The sequence below is a fragment of the Eschrichtius robustus genome, chromosome 6 (genome assembly GCF_028021215.1).
Source record: "Eschrichtius robustus isolate mEscRob2 chromosome 6, mEscRob2.pri, whole genome shotgun sequence".
NCBI classification, from domain to species: domain Eukaryota; kingdom Metazoa; phylum Chordata; class Mammalia; order Artiodactyla; family Eschrichtiidae; genus Eschrichtius; species Eschrichtius robustus.
The window spans coordinates 36,042,209-36,061,582 of NC_090829.1; the positions used below are offsets into that span (position 1 = coordinate 36,042,209).

The following is a 19,374-nucleotide window of genomic DNA, read 5'->3' on the forward strand; positions in this document are numbered from 1 at the left end:
AACAGCAATGGGGGGCTTCCCTGGTGGCACAGTCGTTAAGAATCCACCTGCCAATGCAGGGGACACGGGTTTGAGCCCTGGTCTGGGAAGATCACACATGCCGCGGAGCAACTGAGCCTGTGCGCCACAACTACTGAGCCTGCGCTCTAGAACCTGGGAGCCACAACTACTGAAGCCCGTGCACCTAGAGCCTGTGCTCTGCAACAAGAGAAGCCACCGCAATGAGAAGCCCGCACAGCACAACAAAGAGTAGCCCCCCACTCGCTGCAACTAGAGAAAGCCTGCACGCAGCAACAAAGACACAATGCAACCAAAAATAAATAAATAAAAAGTATTAAATTAAATTTAAAAAACAGCAAGGAAAGTGGATCTAAGCCTCAAAATTATGGGAAAAAATATAGTCTAATCCACACACACACACACACACACACTCACACACAGTTTAGAATTAAAGTTCTAGGGAGGATATTGGTCGTGGGTCCTCTGCCTTTTGGCAAGGGAATCTTCATCACTGATGCCGGCCATCAGGTACTTGAGGCCTGTGACCCAGGTGCGGGCCTCCTCAGGGTTGGAGGTGATGAGGTCCAGGGACTCCATGTGGTTGCCATGGTAGATGGTGAAGCAGCAGCTGGGATCAAAGTTCCCCTCAGCCTGTCTGTGGAATATTTCAGACTGCCGACCCTCGGTGACTTTGTAAATGGAGTCAATAAGTACTGTGAGGAGAGAGATACACAGTTATGTGGCAGGTGAAGATATGTAGGCAAAGCAAAATCATCTTAAAATTTAAAAATAAAATTCATTGTCTGTGAATCATGATATTAAGCCCAAATGTGAAATACAAGCTCTGTCATTTCCTGCTAGTAACCTTCTCCATGTACCACTTTACTCTCCTGGACAGCCAGACAACACCCTCCTAGGTGTTGCGTCAGGATGTACTGAAATTTATGATAGGAAGACAGATATGCCCAGCAGGACAAGAAGGTTGGTAGAAAAGGAGGCTATGAATATGTCAAATGTATAGTTTATACATTTATGCAAGGAAAACATACAAAGACCTAGAGCCAACTTTGACATTTTACAATATGCATAAAACAGCAATTAAAAATTGAAGGGAAAAAAAAATTTGGTGGTAACCAAATAGCATAGCTAAATGTGATTGGGATTTATAGAGAGAAAGTTATGAGGGTAAAGGCAGAGCGGGGCTTAGAGAGGCGGAGGGGAAAACACAGTGGCAGCCCAGGGAAAGAGACATAAAGATACAGAAACACGAGACCCACTCCACAGATGTTGAACAGGCCATTTACGCTGGACTGAAAAGCGCAAGAGGGAGAGTAATGGGAGATAAAGCTGGAAAGAGATAAATCGAGCTAGAGGCTAGATTATGAGGGGCTGGAGTAACAGACCAAAGATTAGCATTATTTAGGTAGTGGAGCAACGCTGCAAGTGTGTGTCAGAGAAGCACTTGCTGAGCGGATTACTTTAGACTAAGACAGTATTTTTTGTTTGTTTGCTTGCTTGTTTGGGGGCATGAATCAGAAGGGTTGCAATCTTACTGATTGCCCATATACACTGTCCACGCCTCTGCTCTGCCTTAATGGCACAGTCCCAATTTGTCTCTCTAACTCATTCTCCACATGACTCACAGGGAAATGAGCCTACGCCCAGCCCCAGGGCAAGTTCTAGTGGGTCCAAACCAGTGGGGTGGCCCCACTCCTGTGTCCTACGATTGCTTTAGGTGTGGGAACATAACCCAGTTCTAACCAAGGAGACATGGGCACCCTGCTTTGAGAGAAGGGTGTGGAAAGGGGTTCTTCCCTCTTGAAAAGGAAGCACTGAAGAGAAGGTCCCTTTCTGCATCTTCACCATCCTATCAGTTTTGAAGCCACATTGCTGCTGCCTCAATTACTATGTCAACACACAAGGGACAGAGCCAAGGGCACTCAGGGAAAACAGAACTAGAGACTCAACGTCCCATGCCCGAGGCCGGCCAATCTGAGTTTCTTGTTATGTGAGAGAATAAATTTGTGTATCACGTAAGCCTAATGAGTTGAAGAGGAAAGCATCTTATCTGATAGGGGCAGAAGAAACTAGCAAAATGGAGCTTGGTTAGGAGACTTTGCAATAGGCCACCGGAAAGGTGAAGAGACCCTGGACGAAGAAGACCCCTGTGAAAACAGGAGGGAGGGAGCAGATGAGAGAGACACTACAGGGGACTCAGCAAGGACTTGGTGCTGAGTGTAGAAGGTGTGGGAGAGAGGCTTTACAGAGGAGACAGATCAATGCTATTTTACTTGATATCACTGAAACAATTTTGTTAATTCATTCATCAGTTAACTGTGTTCAGAATATGTCAAAACACTTTAAATCCCACTGGATTTATGATGTCCTTTACTTTTTATAGGAAAATAAAAGACCTCAAGATATAAAACCTCATATCCCAACTAAAAAAATATGTCTCCAACACAGGGGAAATATTACCATTTACAGTACTCGTGGATAAAACTTTTTATGGATTTAAATTCCTCCAAAGAATTAACAAAAGTAAAAATGGTCATCACTTATTCTGTCTCTTCACATTCTCTAACAACTGACCCTAAAACTTGCAGAAATATGAAAAGTTTACGGATCTGAAGCTTCAGAGCCCACCCAATAGAACCCATGTGTTACTCTGTCAAGCCAAACAGAGAATTCAAAAGTTAGTCTTACTTTTTGCCTTCTCGCTCTTCCTAGAGGGTCTCCATCGGAGGCGGGTCCGATGCTCATCCAGGTAAAAGAGCCGGATGAGCCCTTTGGTCCCACGCTTCAGTTTGATCATCTGTGTCCCGGACTGCATTACACTCATGCATCTTTCAACTGCAAACAAGATTAGAGTACATTCAGCTCTCACACAATGCAGGTGAGTCCTGGTGTTCAGAAACCTTATTGTCAAATAAAACTTCTGATCACACCCTAAAGGCTCAAGATCCAGAAGATAAATTTAGAAGAGGTAATCTGAAGAGAGAGTTGTTAAAGAATTGATTCATCAGGCTTAAACCAGTAAAAAGCCTTACTGATAGAAATAAAATTCTACTTCTAGATAAACAATGCATTACTGTTGAACAAAGCATCTTTTGTTCTAGCTTGCAACATGCTTTTTGGTATAAGAGCAATGATAATTTGGTACTTGAATTTAAAGCAAAGTTCTCAGACTTCATGCTAAAACTTGTGAGTTTTTATATAGCCAGCAGCAAAAACATCTTACTTCAAAATGCTTCAAAATGCAATTAAAAAAAAACACGACTGGCAAAATGTTTTAACAATTGCTGAAGTTGTATATGGGTTCACATTATAATTTTGTGTATGCCTGAAAACAGCTAAATAAATGTTTTAAAATGTGATGAGGAAAAAAATCAAGTTTTCACAATTAAACATAAAATATTTGTTAAGGAATTTAGCTGCCAGGATTTTCTAAGTAGAGAAATAACTTGGTAATTGAACTCAGATAAAATCCAAATCACTTATTATCCAAGTTAATGCTATCATTTAAATTCTCCTCTTTGAGATGAACCTTGATGGAAGTGAGCATCTGTATCTGTTGGTGTTGTCTGTTTCCCTTTCTTTGTTAATAGCACCCGCTTTTCCTTTGGAAATACTTCTTTCCCAATCCATGTGCCTTTGGTGGCCTGTCAATCACCCCAAGCAAGAAATGGGCACCTGACTTAAGCTGAGAGCAAATCTGACTCCCTTCCAAGGAACATGAGCCCTGAGTAGAGCACTGAATGAAAACAGAACTGAGTCATTTCAAAGTACAAGATTTAAGAGACACTCCTGGTTGGCCACCCCAAGATGCTACAGTTGTCACAGTTACTCTTCCTGAAGCTGGCAAAGTATTCCATTTTCCCCTTGGTTCTCCAAGTTATACAATACTCTTCCAAATGCCCTTTTCTCATTGCATCAGCCAGAAACAGCTTCTGTTTCACCGACTAATACATAGGCACAGATGCAACCATTAAAGCACTAGGAACAACTGGCTCTGAGTACCTACCTGATCAAGCAGCCTACCGTTAGATAAAAGAAACACAATAAGTCAACTCCAACAATGTTAGGCTTCGGCTTCTTTGGCTAACTTGTTTTTACTAGGAAAAAACGTGATTCCAAAGCTTAACATTGTATGCACAGAGTACTCAAGGTAACTTCAACATAACCAACTTCCACTATTTCCTCCATGCAGAGCCTTTCCTTCTCCCAAAGAAATCAAGGAAGAACTGCACAAAATCAAGCATGGTTTTAGGATTTGATACTGCAAGAAAGGTGAAGTGTAGGCTGCTCTTACCCATTTCATATGACATACCAAATATACAAGTAATAAAATACTGCTTAAGAAAAAAAACACACAAACTTAAAATGTTTACTTTGAAGCCCAGAACAAAATTTGAGATTTGGTTTCACGCACATTAGTAAATTTACCTGCCACTGGGCACCATTCATTTAGGTGATGAAAGCCACAGATTTGAATTCTTGACAGTCACCCTGACCATCTCACACCAGTAATTAGAGGGAGAACAGAAGACAGTCAGTGTATCAAGATAAAATCATCAAGTCTAACCACGCAAGCCAAAACTCCCAGAAGAATCTATTAGAACTTCTTTGGCCACTGACCTTAGGTCACATCAGTAAGCAGATATTCACAGTCACCCCCTGCACCATGCACAGGGCTATATAATGAGGTGAAGCAGAGAACAAGGAGACTTTGACTTAAAGACGTTAAATTTCAAGAGCATGAAACCTTTAAAAAGACAACTTACAAATGGTAGTTTAGAGCTATGGTTCAGAACAGTGTTTGGATCTAGACAGCCTGGGATAGAACTCCATATCTGCCACTTACTAGCTGTAGGAGGTTAGGCACATTATTTAATCCCTCTGTGCCTCTATGCCTTTGTCTATAAAATGGCAATAATGTTACCCCTTGAAGTGTTGTTGAAGACTGAATGAGTTAATTCATGTAAAGTACTGAAAATGGTGCCTGGAACAATATAAACACTATAAATGGTAGCTCTTATTACAGTTTTATTACTGATATTTTAAAAAATAAATGCCAAGACAAAAATACATGAGAGTCCATAGTAAAAAGAGAATACAGTGTGCTGGGATGGGGATGAGTGTGGTAGTAACACAGTGTCAATGGAGGCTTGGGGGCAGGAAAGAGCAGGGGTTTGATCAGAGGATTGGAAAAGACAGTCCTCTGTCTACAGTGACCTAAAGGGGATTAACAGGATATTTGATCCTTTGGGCCAGATAAGACTAGGTGTCGGGGGTTAGGAATGCTGGCCTAAGATTTAAATCCAACAGCAATAAGAGATTCACTCGATATTTATGAGCAAAGGAATAGTGGAATAAAAAAAAACATAATTCAGGAAGATGTCTGTTTGGGAAAAGAGAATAAAATGAACTGTTTATACCAGAACAGAAAATTGAATTAACTGTACCATCAGAGATCTAAAGCAAAGACTACAGACCTATGGAAAGGACCGTCTATATATCTGGCATGATGCCCTACACTTTATTCACACTGCCCCTTCTTTCCCTTTACTTTTCACAGTCCCATTTCTTCTCCCTGAAATGGAACTGCTATGGCTACAATATTCTCAGCATTTTAACAGGAAAAGCACAGTGATATAAAAGTTTAATCACTTACTTGAGCTAATAAATACCGCCTATCACTTAGCGTCATCCAAAGAAACGCAAACATTTTAGAAAGTGGAATCCAACCCCTTAGAGAGGGAAAGTGTTTGAATAATATATTAAATATTCACTAGCTTCACATTTATCCCACCAACTCATCCATGGGCTAAAACTCCAGCATTATCCGTTGCCAAGAACAAGTATACATGATCAAAATGTACTTGGCAGAGCTAGGGTCTGAAACGATGGGCTGCTTGAAGTGTTTATGTAGTCGCTTTATGCTTTCTCCATGTTCCCTATCACACAAAAAAAGCCACGTTATCAGTCACCTTGAAAAAATCCAGTCTAGTGAAGTCTTGAAAGTCATCTAAACCCATTCCTCCCTTCCTCAAACCAGACAGTCCATTGGAGCTGTACAGCTAACCAGAGAAGGAGCACCCTCCTTCTTTCTAACTCATTCCCACTGGGAAATAATCACCCATGTGAGAGACAAAATATTCTTCCAGTGTCAGCTAAACTACTTAAGGGTCAGCATAATCTCTTCATGTTCTACCTTCAGTTGAGATAGGTAACAGTACCCGCTATAAAAGTTATTCACCAGCCATGCCAGATCAGTAGATTCCATAAAATAGGGTGAGAAACAAGGAGACAAAGGCAAAATTCCAGGGGCAGGAAAACAAGGGAAGAGTGCCAGAGGCTTAGGATGATGTAACCTCATCACACACATTTCCATTGCTGGAAGGTATCTGGGGAAAGTCTGCAAATACAGGTTACAGGTTCAGGCAGCTACAAACAATGTCTCTGATATCACATTCTCCCTGTGGTAGCCTTAATATTTTTAGAAAAGAAGTTTATTTGGATACAATGCAGCAATGTTCAAGAATATTAAGGGAGAAACGCCCATCAGCCCATTACATAACACACATACTGTTTTTGTCTATTGTGCTCCAGGCCTCAATATGAATACAAATTTGACATATTGGTTGCAATCATGATATTTCAGCCATTTGGCACCCTGCTTTTTTTCATTTGTATTGTCAACAGCTTTCCATGTTTTTACAGACTCTTAATAATTATTATTTTAATCGCTGCGTAACAGAATAGTATAAATATTTAAAGAGCAGAACAGATGAGTAGAGGACTGCATTTCTAACTTTACTACATAATTAGAGTTTTAAAACTCTCAGAGTCTCATCTGTAAAATAAAAGGCATAACAAAGTGGTCTATAAGGTCCTTTAGAATTCATCTCTTTAAAGGGATTAAATCAATCATTTCTGCCACAGTTAGTTTAAAATAAGTAAATTTCCTTAGGGTTTATCAGTTCACTAAGTCCCTCAAGCAGAAAATGCTGTTAAAAAATACACTTCCTGTTTGAAGCATCGTAGTAGAAAGTATCATTTGGGGGGAGATGCCCAACATTTCCACTAAGTCTATATGGCATCCAAGTGGGTTCAAGTCTTTAAGCCAAGGTCGAATCAGAGAAAATCACATTCTGTTAGGAATGCCATACATGCCACCTGATGACAGCTTTGAGATATAACTTACATACATTAAAATTCAAATGTTTTAAATGTACAGTTCCATGGCTTTGGCATATTTAGAGTTGTGTGATGATCTAATTTTATTTTACTTTTTTCTTTTTAATTTATTTTTGGGTGCGTTGGGTCTTCGTTGCTGCACGTGGGCTTTCTCTGGTTGTGGTGCGCAGGCTTCTCATTGCGGTGGCTTCTCTTGTTGCTTGAGCACGGGCTCTAGGCGTGCAGGCTTCAGTAGTTGCAACACATGGGCTTAGTAGCACGTGGGCCCTAGAACACATGGGCTTCAGTAGTTGCGGCATGTGTGCTCAGTAGCTGTGGCTCATGGCTTTAGAGCACATGCTCAGTAGTTGTGGCGCACGGGCTTAGTTGCTCCACAGCATGTGGGATCTTCCTGGACCAGGGATCGAACCCATGTCCCCTGAATTGGCAGGTAGATTCTTAACCACTGTGCCACCAGGGAAGTCCCTGATGATCTAATTTTAGAAAATTTCCATCACCCCAAGAAGAAACCTCATGCCCATTTGCAGTCACTTCCCATTTTCACTCACAGTCCTAGGCAACCACCAACCTACTTTCTGTCTCTACAGATGGGCCTTTTGCAGATATTTCATGTAAATGAAAATCATACAATATGCAGTCTTTTGTGTCTGGCTTCTTTCACTCAGCATAATGTTTCTGAGGTTCCTATGATGATTGCGTTCATTCGTTTTGTCTTCTCTTTCCCCTTCTTCCCTGACATCACACGAAACTCTTCCACTGCCACTTAGGGTAAAAATGATGCAGAGTGGGAGACTGGCTGAATAAAATAATATACACATACACACAAGGCAGTACTATGCAACTATAAAAAATAATAAGCTCTCTATGAACTGATACGGAGTTTCCAGGAGATAATAGTAAGTGAAAAAGGCAAAGCGTTAAGTAAGCATATATACATTTATAGCATGCTACTTCTTGTGAAATAAAATAGGATGGGAATTTTTTTTAATATACAAATATTGTTCATCATTACAAAAAGAAATATAAGAAGGATAACCCAGAAAACAGCGAAGCTGGTTACCTGTAAGCGTGGGAGAGGATTGAGTGAAGCGGGTAAGGAAGGGACTGATACCGCTCGTAGGATCCTACATGTTCAAAGTTAAAATTGAATCAGTGAGAATGAGAGGAGTGGAAACAAACACAAAAAGTAAACAAATTCATACACACATAGACACAAGTATTTGTGTATGTATTTGTATGCTTGTGTGGACATATACACAAGCATACAGATCTTTTATTTCCTAGATCTGTTCTCTAACAGGCCAAGAAGCAAAATCCCCTCCAATAGTAATAAGCACACCTGGTGCCCTGCTCGTTCTCTGCTCTAAAGGTCACCTTGAGACAGTTTCTCACATACAGCCTCATGGCCATGCCTGTGCTGAGGCCATACAAAAATATCACTTGCACTCTCTTGTAAACCCAGCTATTCTGGGACACTGATTAACAAAAACTGTGCGGAGCGGGCAAAAAAAAAAAAGTCCAGATCCTCTGCAAGGAATCTTTTCAGCCAAAAGGTACATGAAAAATGTGAACTGATTTCTTGCCAGCTTCCACAGATCAGAGTAAATCTGTGTGGCTGAAAGGGATTAGTTTCTGAAAACAATTTCATTTCTATATGGAAACGGTACCAAATAATGCAGGTAATGTTTCTGTCAAAGGAAGGAAAGGGAGATTTCCTAAAATCATCAGAGCAGAAGTAAAGGGTATGCTTAGGTCTCAGCACAGACCAAAAACATATTTTGGGACCTGGTACATAGTGAATCCTGAGACACCTTGCTGATGGGCTGGATGACAGAGTCAGTCCAGATTTAGGGACAGAAGGAGGGGTAGCAAAAAGAGCTCTGGTTTGGGTTCTGTCACTAACTAGCTGTGTGGACTTCAGAAGGTCACTGAGTATTGCTGATTATCCTACTTCCCTCAACCTAAAAATACATTTTTCTCTAAGTTCTGTGATCTTGCTGATCTGGCTTTCACAAATATTATTTTATCGTTCGATAAGCTGAAAGCCTAGTTCAATCCAAAAGCCTATTAGAATAACTTTAAAGAAAAAAAAAAGCTGATTAACATCTGGATCTCTTACTACAGACATGAATTTTCAAAATGATCTTTATATAAAATATAACTGCTCTCACAGGGAATGGCTTCAACTTGAAATGCTCTTTCATGCCAGTAATAAGGCCTTAAAGTCAAATAATATCAGCTTATAAGTGTGCTTACAAACAGCCGTGGAGAGCTCCACTCTTATTAAGTCATGATTCTTCCCAGTGAAAAGCAAACAATGTGAAGTTCATTGATTTTTTTTTTCATTGCCTAAATCACTCCTGTGAAGAAGATAAGACTATCTGAAAGGCTTTTAGAAATTAATTGATTAGCAGTAACATTCTAGAACTTGTTTGCAAACTCTATATACACACAGTCACTATGTTTGCAAAGTTGATAAATACATATGGGAGGATTTAGGTCAAAGAAAGGGTGAAATGAATTAATCAGTAATTTTTTAAATGTCAGAACCTTTTTTCTATTTTATTAAAGCCTTTCACATGATACTTTCTTTTTTAATAAGACCTGTTTTATATTCAACAATTGTTTCTGGTCCATAATTGTTAGCCCTGGGGGAACAATTGAAATACAAACAAGAAATCATAACAAGATCGTTTTGTTGGTTTTGTTTTAATGTTATCCCATGGGGAAGGGCTATATGAATTAATTTTAAAATTCTAAATTTAGTTCCATCCACTATGTAAAGAGTTTTCTACATCAACATAAGAAATGACAATGTTGTCACCATTCAACAATATGGTTTGTATACATATATGTGTATGTATGTATGTATATATATACATACATAGACTATAGACCCTGTTCTGTCACTTATTTAGGTGATATGACATTGTACTGAATACCTGGGAGCAAAATTCCCAAGCCACGGTAAATACTGAACTGTATTTAAAGACCATTGCCATCCAGCAAGGCTCCTCCATGGTTCTTGACCCTGGCTACGCATTAAAATCACTTGGGCACTTCCTTAAAAGTGTTGATCACAAAGCCCCACCGCATACCAATTAAATCAGCATCTCTCAGGGTACGACTGGACTGGGCATCTATTTTGTCTGTTGATTTGTTTAGTCCTCCCAGGGATTCTACTGGATATCCAGAGTGAAGACCACTGACATATATTATGTGACTTATTCCTCTTAATATCTCTGTGTAGTAGGTAGAGATAATTAATTGCCTCTCATTATGAGTCAGAGAAATGAAGAACCTGTCTGAGGTCATAAAGCTAGGAAATGGCAGAGCCAGGTTTGAAATCAGGTGCCCTGAGCCCTGAAGCAACTCTCATTCTGTTTCACGACGTGGACTGCCTGCCTTCAAGTTCTGTCTGGGCCGCTAACTGGCTCATCACTGATAAGTCTTTCCAACAGCTTTGCCTCCAATTTTCTCATCTATAAAAACAAGGAATCTGTTTGCTCGTTCCTTAGACCCTTTCTAGCAAATACTAAAAATCTATAATATACCAGGTCTAGCTTTTGTAAACTTTATCACAGTGATACTACAACTTCATGGGAATGACAACTCTAGTAAGTAGTATGTAAAAATAACAATAAAATAGGGGGTGGGATGCAAACAAAAGAGGGATAATAAGGAATGGGGGTGGGGAATGTGGCATGGATCAGGTGAACTCCAGAGGAGATAGAGTTTGAGCCTGACCCCTGATGAAAATAATAAGAGCACTTGGTGCATTTTTTACATTGTTCTTGTTCTAGGTCTGTGCACATTTTTTCTTCCCACTTAGAGTATGGAAACAGTAGCTGTGATTACTTTGAATGAATTATAAATACTCTGTTTACCACAGTAAAAATTAGACCTTGGCATTTCTTATTAGTAACTAGAAAGCCAGTTTCATTTATTGCTTACTCCTCATCTTAGTTGTTTCCTTGATGACACTGGACAAGGGGACTTAGTGAGGCTTAACCTTCCCTAAAACCAGTAAAATATTTTCCCTTAGTTCTACAAAAACTGCCATGTCAAAGCACAAAAGCATCTCTACTGGGCATATTAAAAATAATAAAAAGTTTACTATACCATGCATTAATTTCAAAATGCTAGCTTCTTGTTTGACTGATGGTTAGGTCAAAATGGAAGGGTACACAGCTGTTAGGAGACGGAAGTCAAGTGTGATCCTTGGACAAATCCAACTTCTCTTAAGGCAGCAACTGGTCCCCAAGCTTGGCTTTCTTTGAGATAACAGACTCCCAGCCCACCTCTCCAGAAATCCTTGTTGCTTGAGAATCTGTATTTTAAAAGCTCTCCCAGGTAATTCTGAGGCCCATTTTAGTTTGGAAAACACAGCTCCAGGCACCATTACTGCTCACTGTACCTGTTTAGCATGTGGTCAGTGGGAGCCAATCAGTTTCCCAGGTACAGCACTTAATTCAGAGTCACTTAAATGAAAGAAGCAAAGGCTTACTAGCTCGGTTGTATATTAGGATGTTAGCACAAAGTCTCATCCTCTACTGAAAAAATATGAAATATCCCAGTTAAAGCAAGGGTTAAAAGATATGAAATTCTGACTTTCAAATAATCGTTATTGATTATGTCTCTATAACTTCTTGTCCCCTTGGGAGCTGCTCAGCACCTCACAATTTCAGATCTACTCTAACTTGTAATTAGCTGCTAAGTAGGGCAGAGGTGCTTTCTTAGTTCTGAGCCTTATGACCAGTCCGCATTTTTTATCTGATCTCACCTACACCCCAACCAGAGACATTTCTTTGAAAAGCAAGATACCTCGACACGAAACTTACACAGTGGGCTACACACACTAACACAGAATAAGTGTCTGTTGAGGTTGTTAGTGTCTCATTTATTTCTTGAAGTCACTGTACACACTTTCCACTTACCTCCCGCGTTTTATTTTAATTGCATTTTAAAAGAATGTCTATTTTGTACTCTAACAAATTCATAAACCCCCAGCAGTTCCCAGTTCTTACACTTAAGCCTCTATATCCCTCACCAACCACTGGTTTGCGGAGTTGATCCTTTTTTGCTGAAAACAGCAACAACAACAACAAAGTCAAGGAAGTTTAACTGATTTCATGCAAACTGTCCTAATTTTGTCCACAGAAGTCCTACTTCTGTGTGCCTGTAAGGCTTTCTGTCTATGAGTCAAAGAACAGACAATGGAGGAAGAGATCACATTTTCTCTAGAAAACAAAGAGCTTCCCTACCCCCAAGACTTTGTTGCTTTCAGGCCAACGGTCTCCCAAGGGCGGAAGGAGTCAGAGACCACCTGCTGAGCTGAAGCAGGCCTGGCACCTTCCAGCCACAGCCAGGTGGAAACCAAGTTGTACGGCATTTAAAGCAGGCACCTTATTTCCGCGGCAAGTGGTTTTGTGCGGGGGAAAAATAAAAATCCATACTGAAAACAAAAAAAACAAAAATAGATCTCCCCGTGGTAAGGAAAATGTCTCAGCATATCCCCTCAGGTTTATTTTTCAAAAATCGTTAGTCCCCCACCCCAACCCTGGTCCTAATATCATAAGCTTTTCCTTTTTTGTTGTTTTAATACCACGTAAACACCACTAAGTGAGCATTCACCATAGCTTATCTGTGGCATTTTGATTAGAGTCGTTATCCCAAATCACTGACTATAGATCTTAAAATCATTTTTTTAAGTAGAAAAATCTAAAAATGGGAGAAAGATGAAAAAACCCGAAAACGTCTTTTAAGCAAAATTTGCATATATAATCAGAGCAGATGTGCTATAAAGTTTTCTAGATAGTCAGTGCCCTCCCCCCCATAAAAAGGCCAGCATTAAAACCGAAACTATCCGGTTACAAGACTCCTTGAGTCTCTCTGCATTCAGAAAGAATTACACACATAACACACGCGTGTGCACACAAACATTCGCACACTTCTTCAGCAGTATAAGGATGCCCACCAAGCAAGAACAAACAGGGCTGAGAAGCGCCCATGATTACCCTGTGACCGGTGGGGTAAATCTTGGGAAGCATAAAGGAATTGACAAGGGACAGAAAAAATGTCAAGGGGGTCGGGAGAGTGTCAGGGATGGATCAAGAAAGAATAGGAAATATTAAACACAGTGGTGGCAGGGACACGAAGAAGCAACTGGAAGCAGAACTTTCGATGGTGAAGAAGAGAGTCAGTGAGAAAGAACCAAAAGATAAGAAAGAGCTGTGACCCAGGAAAAAAGTAGGAGGTAGGCAGAAAGTTGATGAACACCTGATAGCCGTCTTAATGTCAGAAACATAGGACACTGGGAGAGTCATACATGACATCAGTAGTCAATGGAATGCAGGACCTATTTCAGCCACTATCGTCTACACAATTTTAAGCACGTGAGCAACGCCATATGACTCAGTCTGTCCTCATAGAAGCTTTTCCAGGGTAAGGATTCTACACTTTCTATAACATAGGCAAAGGATAGAAGTCCTAATGGAAAAGGATGATAAACTTAACTACATATAAAAATATCTATATAAACCATAAACATAATTCAAAATAAGCAAAAGATTAGGAGAAAACATTTGCAAAGAGACATAACAGAAAAAAGGATTAATATCCATGATCTAAAGGGTTCCTGCAAGTCAACAGGCAAAAGGATAAGAAGAGGCAATTCACAGAAGAAATGACCAATAAATAGATAGAAGAAAATGCTTAACCTTACTTGTGGTTAAAAGCTTAAAGTAAAAAGTGAAATGATATTTCACCTGATAAGCACAAATTTTAATGTGAAGAAAGCTATTGTGGATGAAGTTGCAGGGCTAATAATAAGATTATAAATTAGGTAACATTATTTGAATCAATTAAGCAATATTTACCTAAATTTAAAATAAACATGCATTTTGACCTTGCAATCATAGTACCAGGGATTTATCCTGTACAAATACTGGCATAATAAAGCAAGAAACAGAGGTAATATGGCTGATCACTACCACCTTGTTTGTAATTGTCTAAAAACAAACTAGAAACCACCTAAATGTCGATGAGGCCTGATTAAATAAATTATGAGTTAGTCATAAAATATTATGATGTCATTTAAAATAATACAATAGATCTAAATTTGCCAAAATAGAAAGCTGTCCAAGATACATTATTAAGTGAATAAAAAGTTACAAAGCAATATTTAGAGCATGACAATTCTATTTGAGTTTTGTAACATACATAAATGTATGTTATATAGTCTTGGAAAATTTCTGGAATTTGTGGAAAAGGAATGGTACTTAAAGAGGAAGAGACAAGGGTACTTCAATTCCTACCTTAAAGCCTTCTGTACTGCTAAAGAATTTTCTTGTCTTTGCTGTGAGCCAGTACTGCTTTGAAAAAAAAATTTTTAACATATGTGAAGTGTTATATTTACTTTAAAATTGCATGTAGTTTGCAAGAGCAAGCAAAATAAAATATCGCCACTCCTTTGCAATTCTGCCAACTGCAAACATGATGAAGGAAAAAAAAAAAAAAAGTCCAAAGACCTGCATTCAAATCCTGGGTTCATTTCTCAGTCACACTGTCACCAGGTCTACCTAGCTGACTCTGAGCCAGTCACCTTCACATGTTAAACACAATAATCATGGTAAAGATTCAACGAGATAAAGTATAATAAGTGTCATGCTCAATTCCCAGCACACACTGCACCTTCGGCAAACACTAGTTTCTCTCCTTCTTCCTAAATGATTTCAGAGCTCAGAGAAACTAGCAGCTCAGGGTATTGTCAGCAGACTCTGAATCACTGAAAACTCGATGGCAGGACAATACAACTGCTTCCGAATGTTGAAGGAACATTTGGTTTCTATGCCACCCTATGCAATGTGGCCTAATCCTGGGGTACTGATTCCAGTCCACACACAGATGACTCCAAATGTAGATCTCTGGCACCATTCTCCACCTTCAGTTTCAGGCGTCTATGTACAACTGCCGGATGACAGCGCTGGGATATCTAAGAATCTTAAACATCACATCGATCCTAAACCTGTTCCTGCCCCAGCCTCTCCATCTTAGTAAATGGTTTCACCATCCCGTAAACTGTTTAAGCCCAAAACCAAGAAGTCATCATTGTTTCCTTTCTCCATCCTTCACAAAGTCTTGACTCTTCATCAAAAGCACAACCCAAATCCACCATTTCTATCAGTATGGCAACCTGGTGATTCAAACCCCAACATCATCTCTCTCCTAGATGTCTAAGCATTCCAGCTGACCTCTCTGCTTCCCCTCATAAAAGTTCTCCATGTCATAGCTATTGTGGTATTTCTTTTCTTTTTCTTGTTTTTTTTTTTGTAGGTCCTTGTTGTTTATCCATTTTATATACAGTAGTGTGTATCTGCTAATCACAAACTCCCAATTTGTCCCTCCCCATCCCCTTTCCCCTTTGGTAACCATAAGTTTGTTTTCTATGTCTGTGAGTGTGTTTCTGTTTTTTATATAAGTTCATTTGTATCATATTTTCTTTTCTTTTCAGCTGCATTGGGTCTTTGTTGCTGCGCGAGTGCTTCTCACTGCAGTGGCTTCTCTTGTTGCAGAGCATGGGCTCTAGGCGCGCAGGCTTCAGTAGTTGTGGCATGCCAGCTCAGTAGTTGTGGCTTGCAGGCTCTAGAGCACAGGCTCAGTAACTGTGGCGCACAGGCTTAGTTACTCCATGGCATGTGGGATCTTCCTGGACCAGGGATCGAACTCGTGTCCCCTGCACTGGCAGGCGGATTCTTAACCACTGCACTACCAGGGAAATCCCTGTATCATATTTTAGATTCCACAAATAAGTGATATCATATGGTATTTGTCTTTGTCTGACTTTCTTCACTTAGTATGATAATCTCTAGGTCCATCCACTTTGCTGCAAGTGGCATTATTTCATTCTTTTTTATGGCTGAGTAGTATTCCATTATATATATGTACCACACCTTCTTTATCCATTCCTCTGTCGATGGGCATTTAGGTGGCTTCCATGTCTTGGCTATTGTGAATAGTGCTGCTGTGAACATTGACGTGCATGTACCTTTTCAAATTAGAGTTTTCTCCAGATATAGGCCCAGGGGAGGGACTGCAGGATCATATGTCTCTATTTTTAGCTTTTTAAGGAACCTCCATACTGTTCTCCATAGTGTCTGCACCAATTTACATTCCCACCAACAGTGTAGGAGGGCTCCCTTTTCTCCACTCTCTCTCCAGCATTTATTATTTGTAGACTTTTTAATGATGGCCATTCTGACCAATGTGAGGTGATACCTCATAGTTTTGATTTGCATTTCTCTATTTAGGTCTTCTGCCCGTTTTGTGATTGGGTTGGGTTATTTTGTTGTTGTTGTTATTAATGTGGTATTTTTTACAGGTGAAGTAGACTTTTCAGAAAAATCCAACAGCCTCTCACAATAAGTATAATTAATCCCAAACTCCTCGCTACAGGCCTACACAATCTCCCTCCAGCCTGTCTGTCCTACTCCTCTTCCTATGATCACTGGGCTCCACATGGTTCCCCAGTTCACTGTGACTCACTGTCCCTTCTCTCTCGAATGCTTTGCCTCCATATTTTTGCAAGACTGACTCCTTCTTGCAATTCAGGTTAGAATTAAGTAACCCAGAGGAATAGGTCCTGATCACCCAAACTGGAGAGGCCTCCTGGTTGTCTATTATTAACAGCCATTTACTTTATTTTCTGTCATTTCCCACTAAAATGTTAGCTCCACGAAAATAGAAATGTTTTATTCACTCGTGATTCCCTGTGCCTAGAACAGTGCCTGGCACACAGTGGTGACGCCACACGTTTTTGTTTATTGGATTAACGATTTTGTGGTTCCTGACAAACAGATCTAAAAGAGATCCCCGACTGTTATCTGTCACCGTGAAAAAAAAGTATTTATGAATAAAAGCTGGGGATTGATTTGTGTTTATCCCAGGAACAGTGATTTCTTTAGCATTTAAAACTAAGGTTAGAGTAAGAGTCAATATGGATGATGAGAAATGATAACTATCAGCTTAGTGGCAATCAATGTACCGTCATTTCTGCTAATAATGAATAATATGACTGAAAGTGTTTTTATTAGACCTTTCAGAGTATAGTGGAGTCACCTAGCTGGCCGGAGGGCTCATCTAATCAAAATATTTTATTCTCCCAGAACTCCAAGTTAAGTATAAGTAAACTTCCTAAAGTTGTTCGTGAGCTATCCATGTGATTTCACTGTATTATGGATGAGGCAGCATTATTATAAGCCCTTTCAGTGATTCTGGTGACTCATCTGCTCATTTGGTATCTACCATCTACATTTGCTTTTTTCTGACTCCTGCACTGTAGTGAATCACACAAAAGCAAGGCTCCAACATGACATCCGTATACTGTACATCACAAGAAAAGGAGAAAAGACTAGAAGACTTTATACCAAAATGCCAACTGTAGTCATTTCTGGATTCCAGGGTTATGGATGATTCATAATTTTCTTCATTTTCGTCTGTGTTTTCCATTGTTTACAGTTAACAAGCAATATTTTAAAAATAACTTTTTTGATTAAATATCTAATATGCTATTTGCCCATATGGAATAAGAACTGAAAAAGATTTGAAAATTAAAAGACAAATACTAAAATGCCTTAATATGATGGAGAAAGTTTTTAGAATTTAAAATATTCTTTTTCAGTTACCACAAAAACTACTTCTAATCTTTAATTTTGAAGAGAAAAATATCTGCCTTATATTCCTAAAAGTCATTTCTCTTAACCCTAAAATTTGATCCAAATTTATTATTAAAAGTTTTACTGATCCATATTTAAGTCACATTTGCCTGACTTAGAGCCATAGCAAAGCATAAGACAGAAAACAATTCTGGTAATTTTGGTAAATTCAGAAAAGCATAGTAGTAGATCCAACAAACAAATCACAAGCCTTAAAAATGGGATGGTGTTCTTGAACGTAAGTGATTGTATAAGCCTCAGTATAATGCTAGGATCATTGCCAAATTCAAGCTATGCTATGTTTAAACCTAATGCATGTAGCAGGAGCAATAGGACTTCAGTCCAAAAAAAACCATTGAGGCAGCAGCATAAGTCAACACCCAGGAGATGCACAAGCCTTCCCAGGATGTCTGCTCACCCTGCCCTGGGTCACAACATTCATATGGGATTCAACAACCTATAGACCCTCATCCCATTAGGCTGCTTCCCTAAAGATCTATTCACAGGACAATTACGTCCCAGTCTGCGTGCTATTTTAAGTTTTTGCAACTGACTCAGCACTCCAATTGCTAATAAGTGCTGTAATCAGAAATTCTTTTCCTCTAGCAGAACAAGAGCAATTCAAACATCGGAGTTTATCCCCACAATCCAGATCTGAAAGCTTAAAAAGCACCAACTAGGCCTGCATCTTCTTTAAATCTCAGAAAACATTTGCAGCACTGTGAAAGCAGAGTGACTCTAATGATAGAAAACACTTTTGATGAATAATGCAAAAGCATCTGTCAGTATTTAGGAAACAATCACCACTACTGGCCATTTCAACAAGTCCATTCTAGGTGAACGAATAACCAGAAGGACTCTCCTTTGTTTTTAAGTATTCAATTCAGGAACATAAAAATAATCAACAAGGTTCATTTAACTGGAATCATATTTCCAACCAATGTACCCTTCCTTCTGTTCTTGAAATGTGGGGATCCAAGGTTTAAGCCATTCAAGCCAGCTTGACTCATCTAAAGCAGCTTTCAGGAGTTTCACAGTGACCATCAGCTCTGTCAGATGGTGCATGTGGCTTCAGAGGGTCATACCAGCAAATGATAATTACTGTGTTAAAAGAGCTACTCTCAGTGGCATAAGTATCCCAGCTACCAAAAAGCTACAAGTGGAAACCCTACAAAACCAGCTGATTTGTTGTTATAAAATATCCTACTCCAACCCATTGCAAGCACTCACTACTCCCTGTATCTCTATCAAAACCAAAAAGTCACATCTCCTTTAAATCAATTACCATGCTCTAGTCGAGAATTTGGAATTATTCAGGACAACTGAATCAAGTATCTATTACCTTCTAGAGCCATCATCATATCCATGAACAAACCAGCTGCAAAGTAGTGTATCACTAGAGACAAAATATTTCCCAGTCCAAGCTGCAGTTTCTATAATACAATTTTCTGCCTTCCTCATC

At 39.5% G+C, this 19,374-nt stretch overlaps 1 protein-coding gene across 1 annotated transcript in view; it reads right to left on the reverse strand.

The window, feature by feature from the left end:
* PLCH1 (phospholipase C eta 1) overlaps window positions 1-19,374 on the reverse strand; it is a 227,094-nt gene that overhangs the window by 100,925 nt on the left and 106,795 nt on the right. The window contains exons 3-4 of the mRNA XM_068547370.1: window positions 2,707-2,853; window positions 471-713 (exon numbers count right to left, since the gene is read on the reverse strand). Coding sequence (XP_068403471.1) covers window positions 471-713; window positions 2,707-2,853 — 390 coding nt within the window. The remainder of the gene's footprint in view (window positions 1-470; window positions 714-2,706; window positions 2,854-19,374) is intronic.